At 31.5% G+C, this 20,080-nt stretch overlaps 1 protein-coding gene across 3 annotated transcripts in view; it reads right to left on the bottom strand.

Annotated features, from left to right (window-relative positions):
* Positions 1-20,080, bottom strand: part of LOC143059516 (triple functional domain protein-like) — a 243,653-nt gene that overhangs the window by 91,707 nt on the left and 131,866 nt on the right. For all 3 annotated transcript variants that reach the window (XM_076233031.1, XM_076233027.1, XM_076233030.1), the window contains exons 38-40: positions 4,558-4,795; positions 3,325-3,391; positions 2,768-2,876 (exon numbers count right to left, since the gene is read on the bottom strand). In XM_076233031.1, the coding sequence (XP_076089146.1) occupies positions 2,768-2,876; positions 3,325-3,391; positions 4,558-4,795 (414 nt within the window). The remainder of the gene's footprint in view (positions 1-2,767; positions 2,877-3,324; positions 3,392-4,557; positions 4,796-20,080) is intronic.

Here is a 20,080-nt window from a genome sequence, read left to right as displayed (position 1 = left end):
ATGAAATTAATTAAGAAATTACTTCAATGATCCTAAAACACCTACTACTTGCAAGACTCCTGTGATAACAAAAATTGCAAATAAATTCCAAGAAGTCGTAAAACATTTTGATTAAAGCATATCGAAAACAAGATCTCTGATGTAGACTTCTCGTAACTTATTTTGCTCCCAAGACTCCAACTATGCAATCAAAATGTAAAAGCATTTCCTAGAAACATCAAGGTGACTAAAATGAATCTTTTCCTATCAAAAACTACTTTCCTAAAACAACCAAGGTGACTTAATAGAGGAAGGGTCGGAGGGTGTCCAATCAAGAAATTCCAAAGTGACTTAATACAACTTTCTATCATAAATTATATATTAATCTACATTCCTAAAACAACCAAGGTGATCTTATATATCTATTGATATTATATATTGCAATCTTAAAACAAAATTCTCATTAGATAGTTACATGCATGTGTGTCAAATCAGAAAAGACATAAACTCTCTCAGCAGACGACGACATTACGTCAGTGAAATTAACAACAAAATGTGTTAATTTACACAAATGCACATTCCATTGTCATTTGACTAATTTACCAGTTATTAGTTGTTTTCAGGTGTAATGCTTACTACAAAATGTTTACAGATTTGCAGGATGGTTCTAAAAACATTTTGACTAAAAATATTGGCAGAACCCATTTTGAACACTGTGTAATTACCGAAGTGAGTACTTTGAAATACTCTGGTACGTAGACTTGCTACAATTTTCTTCCTTTAATTTTGTTTTCTAATTTATATGTTTACTGATTACTACCATGAATATGACAAGCATCCTGATTAATCCCACTATACGTCACGTGTCAATATAATATAATTATCTCTAACTTTTAGCAATAAATTTGTTAAATTTGTTAAAGGGGTAAAATTGAAAAAAGAAGAAAATAAGGATGGGACATGTAGCCAGTCTATGAAATAGGCAATGATAAAAAATAATGGAACTTGAATGATGATAAAACATACATGTACATTTGTGTTACAGCAGAAATCATACAACTGGTTAAATTGAGAATGGATATGGCCATTATGAGACATCCCAATCAAAGAGCAGAAAACAGCCTAGAGCAACCAATTGGTCTTCAGCAGTTAGAAAATCCTGCTACTGGAGTGACGTGCGGAGTCTGGTTTGACTAGCCTCTAAACAAAAATGTGTTAACTATTTGTTTTGCCAATAACAGTTCCAAATTCTGTTTTAATAAAGATCTATTAATAATGTAAGAATGAAAAGAATATGGGGTACGTACAGTAATAAGACAGTTCCACTTACAAGAAAACAAACCCAAAAGTCATCTACATTGGAATATAACAATCTTCAATAATGAGAACTTTAAATTCCCTATCAGTCACAAAAGTTATGAATAAATTAAAAAAAGTCACTATTCAAGCTATTTCACAATCCCCAGTTGAAATGCATTTCTAAGATAACAAATATGTTGTAGTTTTTTTACAACAGTAGTATTGAAGAGAAAGGTTCATGTATACAGGTAATATTCATTGTTACTCTTATTTCAGATTCATTCTGGTTGGCAATCGTTCCACAGCTGACTCTATATCAACAGTATTGTTGACATCATCTTCTGTTTCATAAGATTTATCATTCTTCCTCAAAGAACAACAGAGTCAATGGGGTATTTCCCCCACATGTTTTTTGGCATAATATTTGTAATAGTGAGACAAAGTAACATAGCATGCCAACACATTGGTTTACTTTGAATGCTTGTGAAATTCTACAAATTGTAAACAATACAGTGCAAATACTTGACATTTGAAACTTAAATTCAGCACTCAATCTTCAGTAGAAAAAGGCTATAAAATTTGACATCCAGTTCTTAATTTGTTTCTACATTATAACTGATTTAAGTAAAATTTATATTTTTTTTTAAATGATCATAATAATGTTAATGTTAACATGTAAATAAACTGGTACTTTTTCTCTGTACTTTTTAAAAGATGACCTTTGAATAATCTTTATAGAGATATTATCAAGGTAAGAAAGGCTTTTTTTTTTTTTACACAACACTATTTTTGGCAGTATCTAAATATCTATTTGTGGTACATAAAAGCTATTGGTCAGGAAAACTGCCATTCAGCCTCTGCATATCTTTTTTCATTTTCTCCATGTATTGTCTTGTAAGTAAACAAGAGTTGTCTCCTCATATTTTCTATTTGTAAGATTAGAATTATCTCCCTTCTGCCATTTCATAAAATATACATGAGAAGTTCTTAAAAATAAAATAAAAGCTCGCATACACCTTGTTTCCTAGCCTCTTACAAATACAGCTGATATTTAAAGACACTAAACAGTTATTGTGTATATAACTTTTTTCTATTAAACTTGAAGATTACAGATGGTATTTTTCATTAATATTCTATAAAATCTGTTGAAAATTTTACTAAATCCTTTCATACAAATTTCTGTTAAATTAAATACTTTGCAATTATTAAGAATTCAAGATTATAAAGCAACCATTCTAACAATTTAACAACACATATATTGTATCCATTCACAAATTCTATATTCAAGGACTGTATGCGAAAAAAAATACACTTGAACCTCACGCATGAAACTACAAATTTCACATCCAAATCTTATATTGTGACAGAAAAAAGAATACAAGAAAATTTTGAACCACCTGTAATGACTTAGAAACATGATAGTCAGAATGTTTTGGAAGACTCCAGTGTATATATTGGCTACAACATGCATGAGAAAGCAATAACTTACTGGTCTGGTCCCCAATGTTCCCATGATTACTCTTTTCTCTATCTCCTCAAACATGGCGGGTTTTTCAAACTTCGTCTGGCTTTTCTTCCGTCCAGGGGCTAACCATTTCCTGTATTAAATAAACTTATATCTTACAAGGCTATCAACTTTATTTCTATATGCCATATAAATGTCCAGCTTAGTATAACAATCTTTGGCTGAGTTCAGGATTATATTTACAATACTTCTACTGTATCATCATGCACATACAGTAGTCTTTTTTCCCTGATTTCCTTATATATTCTATTTCTTTTATCTTTTGATGTCATGATTTGTTTTTGTTTGATTTGCATGTGTGTTTTTTGTGAAAGGTTATAGAGTTGCTATTTATTCATCTATCATTTTTTTCATACATGCTCCAGTAAATTCTTCACATAATTTTATTTCATGTCAGTCTTTTTGAAAATTATCAAATGCTTTAATATATTTTTGTCCAATATAACAATAATACTTTCAATGTGGTCATATGGCAGGCTTATGTCTTGTTTGTTATTTCCATGGTGATCACGATACATTACCTAAAACTACTCTTCCTTTTATTTGCTGGTGATTCTTCTCTACCAGCTTGATCATCTCCATAGGCTTCTGAAATAAGAAATCAAAACTGTGTAATATATGAGCATACACAACCCCAAAATCTTTCAACATACCCAACCCAACAGACAATCTCTATATCGAAAATTCAAGCTACTGGTTCAGAACAAGCAAACAAATTGATTAGTAAACACCCCAAACATAGAGTTCACTATTCAACTTTGTTGGACCAAACTTGATTTACAATAGCATCAAACCAATAGACTTATGGATGGCCAATGTTAGTTACTGATCAAAAAGTAACATTGAAATTATAAAATACATCCTTGGCTTTCAATTACTCTGCTGTGAGTGTTCCAGAAAGGCACTTCATCAAATGAAATTATTAAAGCATTATTAAACAAATTTTGGGATATCAAAGGCAAGGCTAGTAATTTCAATTTAAATTGAAACCACGTCAACATACCCCTTGATGTTGAAGTTATACTGATTGTATACATCCCTATTCCTTCTTAAATATTAACTACTTATAAAATTACTTTAATCTTCTTTAATTAATGTCTTTTATACAAAGGAAATAATTTACTATCAAGGTTATCAAATTATGCTAATGTACATTATTGTATATTTTAAGCTCAACAAATGATGCCTGAAATTAAGGTTTTGAAACATATGCTAACACTTTATGTTATATCATTACCACTTCAAGCAAATATTTTGTCATTTCCTTGCTACTTGAAAATGGTATAAATTTAGTTTTTAGTGTGTGCAGTTTTGTCCTACATACCTAATGTATGAGTTAAATTCACCCAAAATGACTTGATGGATTCAGAAGAGTTTTGATATATCATATATTGACCATTCTAATGCAACATTGTTTGTAACTTTCATTCTGATTGGATAACATCATAAATTTTCATGGCATCAATTCATAACTGATGCTATGAAATGTATGAGCAAGTGATGAAAATTTTTAAATGATTTGTGATTTGATGTTGTTTTCTGTCAGTTTCTTTAGAATGGAGATTACAGTATTGTCTTATGGCATCAATCCGTGATTTGATGGTGGCAAATGCCTCAGAACAATAGCATCTGAACATGTAGGGTTTAAATTCCTGATGAACAACAAGATAATTGAATTGACCTCTAGCCAAAAGGTTGATACATGAAGGTTATTGGTGTAAAGTTAACCACCATCAAGTTTGAAAATAACCTACCATCAATGTCCATACTGTTTCTGTTTCCTGGTCCACGTAGCATTGGTATGGGTTTTAATGATGCTATGGGTACCAGCCCCTGACAGGGTTCACCATCTTCACAGTTGATTGCACGCACCATGCACCAGTTGGGTTCACCTGGTGTAGGGTCAATAACCTCGACCTGTTGACCTTTGAGCACTGTGATTTCTGAGTTGTTGGCAGCAGAATAATTCTCAATCACAACTGTAACATCAGGCTGAAAAGAAAAAAGAAAAAAGTCTATATTATGATGTTTAAGGTATTCAAAACACATTTACTGCTGATGGTCATGATTTCAAGAGTTTCGATCTTTGAAATATAATATGCTACATTTGGTCTTCTTTTCCCATAGCATTCCCTATTTTTTGGGTTTGCTTTAGTAAGGGACTTAGGGTTAGGATTTATGGTTATGCTAAAACATGCTTAGGTGTTGATATAGGTTTAAATTGGTAAATTTTAATTGTACTTAAGATTGTTCTTTACTTTCATCCTATTCTATAAAGTGATCACATGGTCTACCAATGTACAGATTCTATAAAGTGATCACATGGTCTACCAATGTACAGATTCTATAAAGTGATCACATGGTCTACCAATGTACAGATTCTATAAAGTGATCACATGGTCTACCAATGTACAGATTCTATAAAGTGATCACATGGTCTACCAATGTACATATTCTATAAAGTGATCACATGGTCTACCAATGTACAGATTCTATAAAGTGATCACATGGTCTACCAATGTACAGATTCTATAAAGTGATCACATGGTCTACCAGTGTACAGATTCTATAAAGTGATCACATGGTCTACCAGTGTACAGATTCTATAAAGTGATTACATGGTCTACCAGTGTACAGATTCTATAAAGTGATCACATGGTCTACCAATGTACAGATTCTATAAAGTGATCACATGGTCTACCAATGTACAGATTCTATAAAGTGATCACATGGTCTACCAGTGTGCAGATTCTATAAAGTGATTACATGGTCTACCAGTGTACAGATTCCTTAATTTCAAGCTTCAAAAGCTACATTTTGAGATTTAGTGATAAACAATCTTCTAGAAAAAATTGAAATCCCTGGCGAAAGAAGTTCTGCATTTCAATGTTTATTTTTAGAGCTATTATTTGAAAATCTATCTCTCTCTCATTTACTCTTTGATGCCCAACATTTCTTCAAATGACACCAACACAGACACACACTGAAGCAAATATATTGATTAAACAATACAGAAAGAAATAAGTCAAATGAATTTTGTTGTAAATTTATCTTTTCATGTTTTATCTGTTTCCTTTGCAACATTCTTTTATAGTAAAAATAGGCAACAGTAGCAGACCAATATCCAGTAACCAAAGAAGATCTGTACTTCACAAATATTTTAGAAGTTAATTTATCCATAAATATCTAACTGCCCTTGAAATTTATATCAATTTCATATTTTTGTACTTTAATCAAAACCAAGATAACAGAATGAATACATTTATTACATATTAATATCTTAGCAAAATCACAGCTGGAGTTATCAAATACTGTTGCAAAACATACAATCTATTAATTCAACAAGATATTTTTGATTTTACGATAAGATGAAACTTTTTTACCTCCAGATTTATAAATATGCTTTTTTTTTTTTTTTATCAATAGTAAATGTCTGTTTAATCTGATTACACCCATTGGCATTGCTAGAATTACATAAACAAACATGCATATTTTTGTTTTACACTATTTATCATACGACTTTTCACCAACTATCCTTGCAGTCTTTATAGACCACAAAAATGTCACAACTAAATTCTCAACGTGCCCAAATCTAATATGGGGTATTACTTTGGAAGCTGCTATATGGATAGTACCACTGCCTTGAGGTTAGATCTTGAAGATCAAAGGCTATGGGAGCAGACCCAGAAAGAAAAGACGGGAAGATGGAACCCGTCAGCCATGGTAGGCAATCGTCTATAGGAAGGAAAACCCAGACAGCAATACTCCATCCTGCAGGTAGTTGGTTTCTCGCATGGCTTTTTAATCACCAGGCAGAGTAAAACAAATTCTGATTACGGAAACCACACCAAACAAGAGGCTCTCAAGAGCCTGAATCGCTCACCTGGTAAACAATGCCTTATTGAACATATTGAACCATGCCAGGCAAACATGTACAGCTAACAATTCTTCAATATTACAAATATATATGACTTACTGTTTATAAATAAAGAAAATGAGACCAAAACACAAACACTTAAAACTTAGCAATGGACTGTGAAAATGAGGTCAAGTTCAAATAAAACCTGCGTAACCGACATATAGATCATAAAATATTTTCATACACCAAATATAGTTGACCTAATGCATAAAGTATTAAAAAAATAGACCAAAACTAAAAAAGTTAACTTTGACCACTGAATTATGAAAATGAGGTCAAGGTTAGATGACACCTGTCAGCTAAACATGTACACCTTACAATCATTCTATACACCAATTTTAGTAGACCTATTGCATATAGTATAAGAAAAACAGACCAAAACACAAAAACTTAACTATAACCACTGAACCATGAAAATGAGGTCAAGGTGAGATGACACCTGCCAGTTGGACATGTACACTTTACAGTTCTTCTATACACCAAATCTACTAGACTTATTGCTTATAGTATCTGAGATATGGACTTGACCACGAAAATTTAACGTTGTTCACTGATCCATGAAATGAGGTCGAGGTCTTATTTGCTCTAAATGCTGGAGTTTTTTAGATATAAGCCAAAAACTGCATTTTACCCTGTGTTCTATTTTTAGCCATGACGGCCATGTTTTTAGACAAAATAGAAAATAAAACACAAACTTTATTTTATACACCCTACTGATCATTCAGTTGAAGTTTGGCTGAATTTGGTTGAGTAGTTTTAGAGGAGAAGATTTTTTAAAGTTAGCAAATATGATGAACAAATTGTGAAAAATTGTCCAGGGGCGGATGCAGGAATTTTCGAAAGGGGGGGTGCTAACCCAGGGCAAAGGGGGGGTGCAGGGGGGGTGCAAAACATATGTCCCGATACAAATGCATTGATCGGCAAAAATAAAGGGGGGGTGCGCACCCCCGGAACCCCCCCTGGATCCGCCACTGTTGTCATTAAAGGACATTTACCCCTTAAGGGGTCAATTGACAATTTTGGTCATATTAATCTATTTGTAGATCTTACTTTGCTGATCATTTTTGCTGTTTACAGTTTATCTTTATCTATAATGATATTCAAGATAATGACCAAAAACTGCAAAATTTCCTTAAAATAACCAATTAAGTGGCAGCAACCCAACAATGGTTTGTTTGATTCGTCTGAAAATTTCTGGGCTGATAGATCTTGACCTAATGAACATTTTTACCCCCTGTGAGATTTGCTCTAAATGCTTCCGTTTTTGAGATACAAGCCAAAAACTGCATTTGACCCCTATGTTCTATTTTAAGTAACGGCGGCCATGTTTTTTGACGGATCAAAAATCGAAGCACACACTTTGTGCAGGATAATCTAAGGAACTATCATGCTAAGTTTCATCCAAATCCATTCAGTAGTTTCAGAGGAGAAGATTTTTTAAAGTTAGCAAATATGATGAACAAATTGTGAAAAATTGTCATTAAAGGACATTTACCCCTTAAGGGGTCAATTGACAATTTTGGTCATATTAACCTATTTGTAGATCTTACTTTGCTGATCATTTTTGCTGTTTACAGTTTATCTTCATCTATAATAATATTCAAGATAATGACCAAAAACTGCAAAATTTCCTTAAAATTACCAATTAAGTGGCAGCAACCCAACAATGGTTTGTTTGATTCATCTGAAAATTTCTGGGCTGATAGATCTTGACCTAATGAACATTTTTACCCCTGTGAGATTTGCTCTAAATGCTTCCGTTTTTGAGATATAAGCCAAAAACTGCATTTGACCCCTATGTTCTATTTTAAGTAACGGCGGCCATGTTTTTTGACGGATCAAAAATCGAAGCACACACTTTGTGCAGGATAATCTAAGGCACAATCATTTTAAGTTTCATTTAAATCCATTCAGTAGTTTCAGAGGAGAAGATGTTTGAAAAATTGTTAACGACGACAGACGACGACGACGACGACGGACGCCAAGTGATGAGAAAAGCTCACATGGCCTTTTAGGCCAGGTGAGCTAAAAAGGTTATGGCCTCATGTGCAAGTGTAATTATATACAAATTTAAAAATTTGTATCAGATTTATCAAATATGTAACATTATGGTTCAAAATTAAAAAGTTACGCTTTTTTAAAGTTAATATCATATTACGACGCCCCGTTTAAAATGTGTAGGTTTCAGATAGAAGTGATTATATATTTTGCCATTTTTCATTTATAATAAACACATGAAAACACATCAACAATTCAGGAAAATTGCAGTTTTCTATAAAATAAACTATGGGATTAGATTAAATATTGCCGTTTTTAATTTCATTATGAAACTATTAAAATACATAATTAAATTACCCTGTTAACAGGATTTGGAGATCTATATTAGATTAAAGAAAATTAAAAGGATTGACTGTTGATATTTTACGCCTATCTAGCATAAAATAGCAATATTGAGGACAAAATTTTGAAGGAAAGTAAGGGGAAATGTTACAGTAAATGTTTCTTCTTGATGTGTGCATTCCAATTTTAACACAAAGGCTTAAAAGATTTCTTGTAGAGCCAGAAAATCATTAATTTAGATTAAAAAGGGAGGGTTCAACTATAATGATCTTTCTGTTGATGCACTACTGCAATATGTTCTGCATCAAGCTCAAAAAGAGAAACAGCCCAAGATTCTCTTTCTTAACCAGATACAATGTACATCAAAACTACACACAAGAATTGAGCAAAGAAACTTTAAAGATGCATCTGCAAAATTTATAACAATTTTACATATAAACAAAAATATCAGATAATTACCAAATATTTCTGTTTACAAAATACTTTTAGGAACTGGAGTTTCCGAAAACTCATTCTGATTGGCCAGTTCCAATCTATTGTCTGTCGAAGCATTTATATAATATATGATGTCATTGTGAATATATCCAGGGTTTTAAGATGCTGTGTAGGAGACACTTTGAAAGTTAAGTAAAATTTGCTAATTGAAAACACTGGAATTCAGGTCACTTCAATTAATGTGAACTATTTACCAGAGAAAATAATTTCACTACCAAATTGTTTTTCACAACTTCTGTAAAGCGAGTTGATTGTCTCTTATTTCATAATAAAGCTAAATCACCAAAATTTGATCATAGGCATATAATCTGATACATTGTACACGAAACACATGAAAATAAAACCTCCAACAATTCAACATGTTTAGAGTAATTAAATCCCTTTTACAGTCCTTTTTTCAATCAAAAGAAAATCTGAACAATTCCAAAAAATTTATCTATACAAAGTGTTCCTTCTTTCAGTAAGTATCCAAAGAATAAAAATAATGTATCCTAAATACGAAGCTAAATAAGTGTCCGCAATTAATAATACATATGTACAAGAGAGTGATATGTATACTGTCGATTAATTTATACAATAATTTTAGGCCCCAGATATGGTTGCCCATTCCTGAGTTATAATATCAACCAATCACAATGATGCAGACTTTGTGAATCACAGTACTCTTAGAAAAAGAAATTGCACTAAGGACCAGTAACAAAAAACATTTAATTTCTTGTACAGCATACACGTTTTACTAACTTATTTTGAATTTCCTGCTTTTAGCTTGCCCATAGAACAAGCTTGTTAATTTGGTAACTACAATTAATAAAGGCCATTACAGCTTTGAGAACCAAAAAGAACATCCTTTCTAACCAAATATTTCTACTAATAGTTTCAGCGCTTTCTTTGTAATAGTATCTGAAAACAATTTTCATCACTTATACAAACAGCTGCTTTTTTCTACCAAAGTTTAGCAAAGTCTCATGATTTTAACAAAATTAATACCGACTGACTTTAATAACTTGTAAACTGACATAAATGTCTTATTAGAACCTGTCTGACTCTTTATTTTACTTGTGACTGGTTTACTAGATACGAAAATGTATGTGCACTAATACCAAACTAATTTTTTGTAACTACCAATGCTTTTTAAATATAACAAGCAATCTGAGAACATTGCATGGAAATACAATTATTCCCATTGCAAACTAAAGTTGGAGAACAGAAACCAATTTTGGGAGGTATGTACGTCCACATGGAGGGACATTAGGGTAAAACTTAATGCCCCACCGCTATTACAGTTGCATAAATATCAAATCAAATTTGTCAAGGACAAAGACAAAAAGTGTGGAAAACTGATTTGCTGGACTGACAGATGGACTGAATGCAAACCTGAAGTGCCCACAATGAGGAGGTGTGGTATGTTTGCCAATGAGACAATTATCAACCAGACAGTTCAAATAAAGTGGATGTAAGCAATAATATAGACCAACAGCAGAAAAAACCACAGCATTTTATAGTCAGCTATGAAAGGCACAGACTTTTAACAGGCATATATAAAGAATGCAACATGAAAATGTCTGAAAGCATAAAAACCTTTAACAGACCAGAGTGTGAGGTATGAATGAACAAAATCACCTAAAGATCAACCTTGGCTGAGGGAATTGCAACCTAAGAAAAATTTTGCTACATTTACATCGTTTTGTGAACTTAAATATTTACTAATAGAACAATTTAATCAAAGATATCAGGCTGATAAATTTGTAAGAGATACACTGTCATCTTTGTTCTCATCAGGGACAACTAAATCAAATTAGTTTAAAGGTGAAATAAAGTTCAGATTTAATAAGAGTAATTCAGAGTTTCAAAGGTTTTACCCAAGTACTGCTTATGTAAATATTCCTGAGATAGAAAATCCTTAGCATTTCGAACAATTCAAATGTTTCCTAAAGTTGTCTACAATTGGAATAGCATCATAAGTACTCCATACAAGCCTGTTTTTTATCAGATATCTTGCTCTCAAATTAACCAATCATTTTGATTTTAACACCTCTCATCAATAAAATCAACCAATCAATTTGATTTTAACACCTACCATCAATAAAATCTAACTTCAAAAGCAGAACTATTCTTGCTATCACACTTAATATGCTGACAAGAATTTATATGCATGTACCAGAGAAATGTACATGCCTAATTTCATTAGAAGTAGAATATCAAATTTTTATTTATCTTTCCTCTGTGCCTCTTAATGTTTATTCCATAATTATTCTACTTTTGTTCTTCAAGTGCAAAACCATCATTATTTACATAGATTATATGTTTTCTGCCAAAAAAAAATCGAGATCGTTTTATTTTGTGATATACTTTTGGTATTTTCAATCAATTTATAATTAGTAAATTACCTTTACTAATGTTTTAAATTCATTTTGATCATCAGCATGATCCTTATTCAGTTTCTAATATAAAAATTCAAAATATGACTTTTTGTTTGTTCAATCATCAATGAAAGTGAAATAGTGAAATAATAATTCACTTTTAGCGGTTAAATATGGTTCAATTTTGTCAAAATAAGCTAAGAAACATTGATGATGAATTATTCACTGGCAAGTGAATGATTAAACCTCATTGAATCTGTATTCTTGTGGAACTTCAATTTAACCCCTTAGCTACAGATTGATAACACATGCATTTCATGTTTTGAGTTATCTAAAGAAAATTAAAGAATGTCATTATCAAAAGTAAAAAAAAGGTTAATATTGATTGATTGATTCTGAGGACTGATTCGATTCACAAACCTCATTCTCAGACAGGTAAAAATAATGATTAACATATATTTCTAATCTAAATTATGAAATTAAGCAGACCTAGCCTCTACTTCCTATTTATATCTATATTATGATTATATCACTTAAATGATCATCAAATGTTTTCGGAGGTCAACTAGATAGTTAATAAATGGTGTTGAGACTAATATACACACTAAACCAAGTTACATATTCTCTAGCCCTGATGCCCTGTAAATTGTTTATTTCATACTTTTAATACTTTGGATAAATGTTTTCATTGTTATAAATAAAATGTGAGAATTTGAGTGATCAGTTAACATGAATTTGACAGCTTATATAATAAGTGTCCCATCAATAATATTTTGGTTTGAACACAAAATATGTGTTAAGTGCATACGTACTTATTAAAATTAAAACATTGAGTGGGATGAAGAAATTTTTTAGGCACATGTATCAATTAATGCTTAAATGCCAAAAACATGAAAATTTCATAAAACTTGGCTTGTAATAGCAGAATCTTATCTGGAATTTATTTTCCATTTTTTAATACTATTCACCTATCTAATTATTTTTTTTTATTTTTTATAAGTTACATCATGCCAGCATGGAATTCATTACCTTTGTTTTAGGACAGCTTTATTGACTTATCATTTAAAATAGATTAGAATCTAATGTTGATCATTTTTATTGCATTGTCTTTCCAAATATAAACCACAAAGAACAATACACATATTCATTTCTTTAAATATCATAAGTCTGGCAAAGATTCGGCCATCATGGCAACATGGTAAACAAATAATGATTACATAGAAATATTACAAGTAGCCTTTAAGTGCCAAACATTAACACTGAAATCATAAAACAAGATAAAATATTAGTTTTCAGTGTTTTTTCTGGCAAAAGCGCATTTTCACAAATTGAATTCGTTAAAAAACATGTGCCAAATTTTTTTGCAGTATATTTCCAATCTGTGATTGTTATTTTCAGCAGAATGTTCCATTCGTGCCCTTCAGCTCTAGACTCCATAGTGTCACTGATGCCAATAACTGTTGTGAATCAGTGATGAGTAAACCTGGGATCAATTTCCTCTCTCAAATGTTCTGTCCTAAGAATGATTTTTGGGGTCCTTTTTTAATCCATTTCTTCTTTTGTTTATAGTGCATAAGCAGAAAGGAAAAACTTTTCAAAATTGTAGTGAAAAAAAACACCACTTTATTTTCATTAAAAAACTTGTCACTTAACAAATAATTCTAGGCCCCCTGGACAATGGATGCTTAATTAAACAGTACAGTATATGGTCACTGTTATATTCAAGAAAAGTATTGCTACTATCAGTTAAGGTATAAGGTCACTTCAAGATTCTAAAACTAACTGTCATTTAATTCATTCCAGTTACCTCTTTTTAACTTTCAACAGTATGAATTTGCTAAAAACCAGCACCTTAAGAGAAAAATTTTGATCCAATATCTATCTTATAATGTCTATATCTTTGACAAAATATAAATAGCCAGAGCCAACATGATCCCCTTCACTGCAAATACATTGCAGAAGATATGACATAACAGCTGTAAAGCAACTGTACTCATTGCACAATAAATTGCAAAAAATCTGAAGCAATATTGCAATAGGTTGATCATTTCCTTAACAAAATATAAACAGTCATGAGCCTAACATGTTTCAAATATTGTAATTAATCTTATGTAACATCAGTACATAACTTATTAATCAAAGAAAATATACAAACAGTCTTCAATGTTATATTTTGTGAAAAACAGATGCTTTTAATGTGAGCTAATGGTTGTAATCTGCCAGTAAAATTTGGCTTCAATAATCCATAGGTTTATAAATTATATGCATCTATATTAGAACAATATATGTTCTGCTATGATTAAAAGGAGATGTGTGTATATGTCAATGAGACAGCCAATTACAAAATGCCATGAAAATGTCCCCCTTTCTAAGGAGCCTGAAAATGGAGGACTCTTGCTCATTACATTTTTTAGTTTTATCTTGAGCAAATAGGTCAAATGTAGGTCAATTAGAACTTTAACAACAGGTCAAATTTCAACTGTGTAGCATACACTGGCAGTTCATGTGGCTGTTATGGAGACTGTGAGATTGATCTCTGATTAGCAAGGAAGTATTTGCTGATTTTCCACTAAGCACCAGAAGCTTGACATATTAACCCTGTCTGTCGGATAGTGAATAAGGTGTCAAGTAATTTAGTGAAACTAATTTCTATTGACTGTTTATTGACCTTCAGCATGTTAAAACTTCAGCTTGTAGTTCAAAATAGTAAAAGGCAGGGTTAATATTCATGTCACAATATCATGTTCTAGTGTTGAATAGGTTTGTGATATTTGCTGCTGAACATTAAATATCAATAGTCTGGTACTATTGCACAATGCAACATTCATGGTTTGCAGAAAAATCAAAGGAATTACTGTGGATTCATTTTTATTCGTTAAATACCTATTTTCGTGGATTTGGTGGATACAGGTGAACCACAAAATGAACTGTTCAAGGAATAACAAATTTACTAAAGGCTTTAGTATGCTGATCTCTGCAAAACTACAAAATTAAAAATCCAGGAACATGCAAGTTTTCCTTAATACACGATAATCATACCCGTAGCCAGGGGGGTTCGGGGGTTTGGACAAACCCCCTCCCCCCCTTGAAAACAAATAATGACTGTTAAAGTCAACGTTCTGTTCGAGTTGTGACTGTTAAAGTCGAGTTTTTGAGACCAACGAACCCCCCTTTGGAAACTCCTGGCTACGGGCCTGATAATTAGTGCACACAAAAAAATAAACAAATCCACAGTACATGTTTAAACTTGCTGTAAAGTCAATTTTTAGACCAGGCCAAAAACTACCTCTTTGATACAAACATGATGAAGTAAAATAAACCATTCATTATTTTTTTTTGAACTTGTCTAATTAGCTTTGTTACTGGGAGACACTTAGTCAGTTAAAAAGGGTTCAGAAATAAATAGTTATGAACCAAGCAATGTAAAAACATCTGTCAAATTTGCTAATAATATCTTTATCCTTGGGGGTGCTGAACTCTTTATAGGTGATCTCCATTAATACAAACATTGCAGATACTTAGATTAGCCTCGTTATAACTGCATTAACACATGCAAGCTTTATAGACCTGAATCAGTTCTTAGTGCAAGGCACATATATAAAGGACAGGTGCAATTTTTATATAAACTGTCCTTGATGCATGAGATCATATCTGATAATGCTATTTGTTTTTTCTAAAAACCGGTCAGTGCTTTCTCGGGTCAGTACCATTTGGTCAATAGCCAGTGCATTAATATTAGAATGATGTCGAGGATTCATCTTATTTGAAAATTTTCAGTTCAGAAAATAAAATAATGGTTCTTAAACCAATTAAGGTTGCAACTTTAGCAGGAAAAGTTGACCTCTAAGACCTGAGTCAATGGGATTTGGATGTTTATTTTAGGTCCTTTGGTTTTAAGGCTCTCATTATTGATATATTTTGGTGCTTTTTGACATGAGACTACCTGATTAAGGTTGCTACAGAAAAATGTAATGTCCCATAATTTTTTGAGTATTTATTTCATTCTAATTTTGATTTTACATTAACAGAAAAAAAGTTGGATACCATTCAATAAGGTTTTTCATAATACATCTATACATGTCCTTATATTTTCATCATCCTTTAACCCATATCAGACCTCAGGCTAGGTCCTCATCCTAATATGGTTTTCTTGGAAGGATACAAAATCCTCAGCAGGTATGGAAAATATCAGACTATAATTATTAAGTGTTGGAACATTTAATAGGTTCTGTCCATCAACATATCTCAATTATCAGGTGTACAGTCTTATCACACTTTAGTATTATTAAATGGATTATTTTAATTGTCAACCCCAATTACTGTTCTGTGAGAAAATCGGTGTCTTATGAATATTTTACAAGTGATTGTCATCAGCATTATCGGAAATAAAACAAAACAAAAACTTTGACAATTTTATCATGAAATTTAAAAGAACTATTTCTTCACATTTTTAAAAAAAAATTCATTATAAGACGTTTGCTAGAAATGGCTTTTCCTCACAAAAAAACTAACTAAATTTGTCAATTTATAAATAAATTACCAAATGTGAAGTTTAAAAATAACACCCAGATCTCCTGTTTCTTTTCCATGTTTTGCCATGTTCATGGGAAAAGAGGAAAATTTCACGATCTTATATAAGACATCCTTGATTCCTGTGAAAGTTACTTCTGGGTGAAAGTTAAATTTAAACCTAGATGTTCAAAAAATTACATCAAAATTTACAGCTATTGCTATCTTTTTTCTTTCATTTTCTCTCTCAACCCTTTAACCTTTTTACTCACCCTTTTCCTCGATTTAGCATTTTTCCAGGCAGACAGACGAACCAGCATCATACCAAAAGATGGCATATTAAAAGCCATTGTACTTCAATTACAATCACTAAATCTTCACAATAAAAAAGTGACAATTTTCCGTTTTTGTGCACATCCTTATATTTTTAAAATAACCTATTAATCCTGATTAATGTGTTAAAAAGTCGGTCAGCAATAGTAATTACTTTTTAAATTTCACACAAATATATAAAATTTCTGATTTGCATATTTGCATATTTGAATTCCCACAAATAACTGAAAAGTTTTATGTCACCATTTTTTTTTTATAGTTTTACTTCCATCAATATTAATAATTTTCTTTATAAACTTTCTTCACTTAGAAAGTTTATCATTTCAATCAGATGAAAATGTAGAAAAATCCAGAATAATTTGTTGATTTTTTTTTCATAATTCGGTGTAATTAACTAATCATCCTAATTAATCCTTAGTCAAAAAATCAATCCCATAATTCAACAGTTTCGTCAAATGTCAACTCTGATTATCTTTACCATCATCTAAAACACTTAGACGATCTTTTATATATCACACTTTAGCTTGTGATAACATGGGAGCATTTCTTCTGATTTATAGACAATTTCACAACAGTGTGTTGATCTCGACACATCAAAGCACTGAGTACTCAGCTTGTCGTATGAATTATGAATTATTTAACACTTCAAATCAATTAAGAACATCAGCCAACTTCTGCTTGTATTAAAAAGCCGAGACAACACAATTTTATGCTACCAGTTTCTATTCCCTTCCGTGTTAAATTTTACGCTGCATCCATAATGCAACCGTCTGTATCTAGAGAGTATGTTCTATCTAATTTGTCCTGTCGTGTAAATTGAGTTGATAATCCGCAACAGTAATTAACCCTGACATAATCTAGAGACAAAATCGCTGTACATTTCTATATAGCAGAGATGTTTTGATGTTATTTCTACTACTATGAACTGGTCAACCATCGGTGGAAATTAGATTGGATATAAAAATCACTAAATAAACAGCCAATTTTCTAGTAATGAAAAGTACAGAGATATGCCCAACTGACAGTTACATGGCTGGATTAGCTTTTTACTTTCTGATCAAACAACAAAAATGGAAACTCGCCACTAATTTCTGTAATTACACCAACGGATCTGAGGAAATGTAAATTTTCACAACACACACTGTCTGTAGACTAAGAAATTTTTCACCCTCATAAAATAAATCAAATTAAAGTTTTAAGACATTCATTTGAAGAATAATTTACTGTCTTTACATCTCGTAACAATCAATTTTCAAAGTTTTTGTAATCTTACTTTTTCTCTTTCCATTTTAAATAAACTAAACGTAATCTATCTTTTATCCATTCCTCTTTAAATATCAAACTTACTCAGAAGAATATAAAAATATTTAATTGTACTCTTATTTAAGGCATTATGATGTCTTACAAGAATTCCATCTAGATACTGATTGGTAAATTCTAACCCATAACATTTGTAATGCAAAGAAAACATCTGAAAAAGTTTTAGCCAATTTGTTTTCTGACTACGCCCTCCTGCAGGCAAGGGATTCAATTGAATATCAAAGCTAATCCCTCACCATATATATAGCAAATATTTATGTAACAGACAATTTGTATGTTTTCTCAAAGCAAACATTTACAGCTTGTATTAATGAAAACATTCTTAACTTTTTTAACAAATGACGTTCATTTGATTGCGATGAAGAAAAATGAATTGTTTTCATTACTCTGCCAGTTTTCCTGTAAACGAAGAAATGCTTTTCTCTGCTTGTTAAAGAAAGTATCTAAATCGAAATAAAGGATCTGACATAATGATAAACCTTGACTTTATTCTTATATACAGAACACATCTGAAGCATGTATATTTCTCATCTTGATCAAGTTGGCCGACTCTAACACTGAAATTAAAATTGGCTTTAATTGCTCCATTGAGGCACTTAACTTAACCCAGTTTACTTCTGGTTTCCCCACCTGCATATTATTAGTTGCTTTTCTGTAACATTGAAATAAAATTGAACTTGTGAGAAAAATAAAAAAAGATTTGGTTTGGCTATCAGACAACCCACCACCAGAAGTTAACTAATATTTAAAACTAGCAAGTCCTTTATGTATAAACAAATACAGACAAACTTGAAAACTAAGACCCCGTTCACACTAGGACATTTTTATCGATTTCAACAAGACAGGTTCACTTTAGATCGATTTAAGGGCCAGTGTGAACGCTTTGAATCGATCTTTAATTGGTTTAAACTAAAACACCAAAAGAGGTAGTTTAGTTTGAATCGATCTAAAGTAAACCGATCTTACTTTAAATGTGAACGCAGAGATCGGTTTAAACTAGTACGATTGAATCGAAAATAATGTATGCGGATTTTCAGCGCCAAAACTATCTGAGAGGTTCGTTGTCTAACCCATATTTCTCTGTTTACAGACATTTAAGAAAACATTTTGTCTTTGCCATCGCATAGATTTGCGAAATCTGTGTCTTCACTTCTTATGATGATTTTTTTCTTTTTAAGAACCGCAATACTTCATCGTGTTGTAACTTCATTAACTACAGATATTTCTTTCAAAATTAAAGAAAACGGCAATAACACCTGTACCAAAATGTTAACTTCTGCATGATTCAGGAGAAACAATAAACAAATGTTTATGTCAGAGTATCAATAGATGAATTTAATAAATCAGTTCTATTTATACACAATGTTTACTGTTTTACCGGTAAAAAGGTTAGATTGAATGCGTTTTTAATTGTAGTTTGAACGCAGTGGATCGGTTTAGACCGATAGAGATCGTTATGATAATAAATAATGTAAACGCTAACTGGTTTTATTTAGATCGATTCAAATTAGATCGAATAGAAAAAATGCTAGTGTGAACAGGGTCTAAGGTCCAAGGAATAATAAAAGAGTGCTTTTCAAACATTTTGCATGTCAAAAGAAATACCCTGTCGACAACCTTGCATATACTATTGTTATCTACTTAGGGGATCTCCAACTATACTAAACTTTATAGAGGAATTTATGTTCTGAATGTCATAAAACTTTTAATTACCATTATAAAATCAGAAGAAGTAAAATCAAGACACAACACTGCATAAGAATACAGATATTTTTTATTTCATTTGACAGTCTTGTCTGAGAAAGCTTCAATTCAAATCTCATAAAAAGATCTTTTTTTGGATGATAAATATTTACAGTTTAAGATCAGAGATAGAACATCAGTCAATCTTAAAGCTGCTTAAAATGTTCTAACTATTTACCCAATGACATTAAGGGTATTTTCATTTAAATGAAGCAGACGTAATTATTCCAAATATTTGGAAGGAGACAATAATGATGT

This window comes from Mytilus galloprovincialis, chromosome 14 (assembly GCF_965363235.1).
Source record: "Mytilus galloprovincialis chromosome 14, xbMytGall1.hap1.1, whole genome shotgun sequence".
In the NCBI taxonomy this organism is placed as follows: domain Eukaryota; kingdom Metazoa; phylum Mollusca; class Bivalvia; order Mytilida; family Mytilidae; genus Mytilus; species Mytilus galloprovincialis.
Note: the sequence above shows the minus strand (reverse complement) of the source record. Positions and strands in the feature narration are given on the sequence as shown.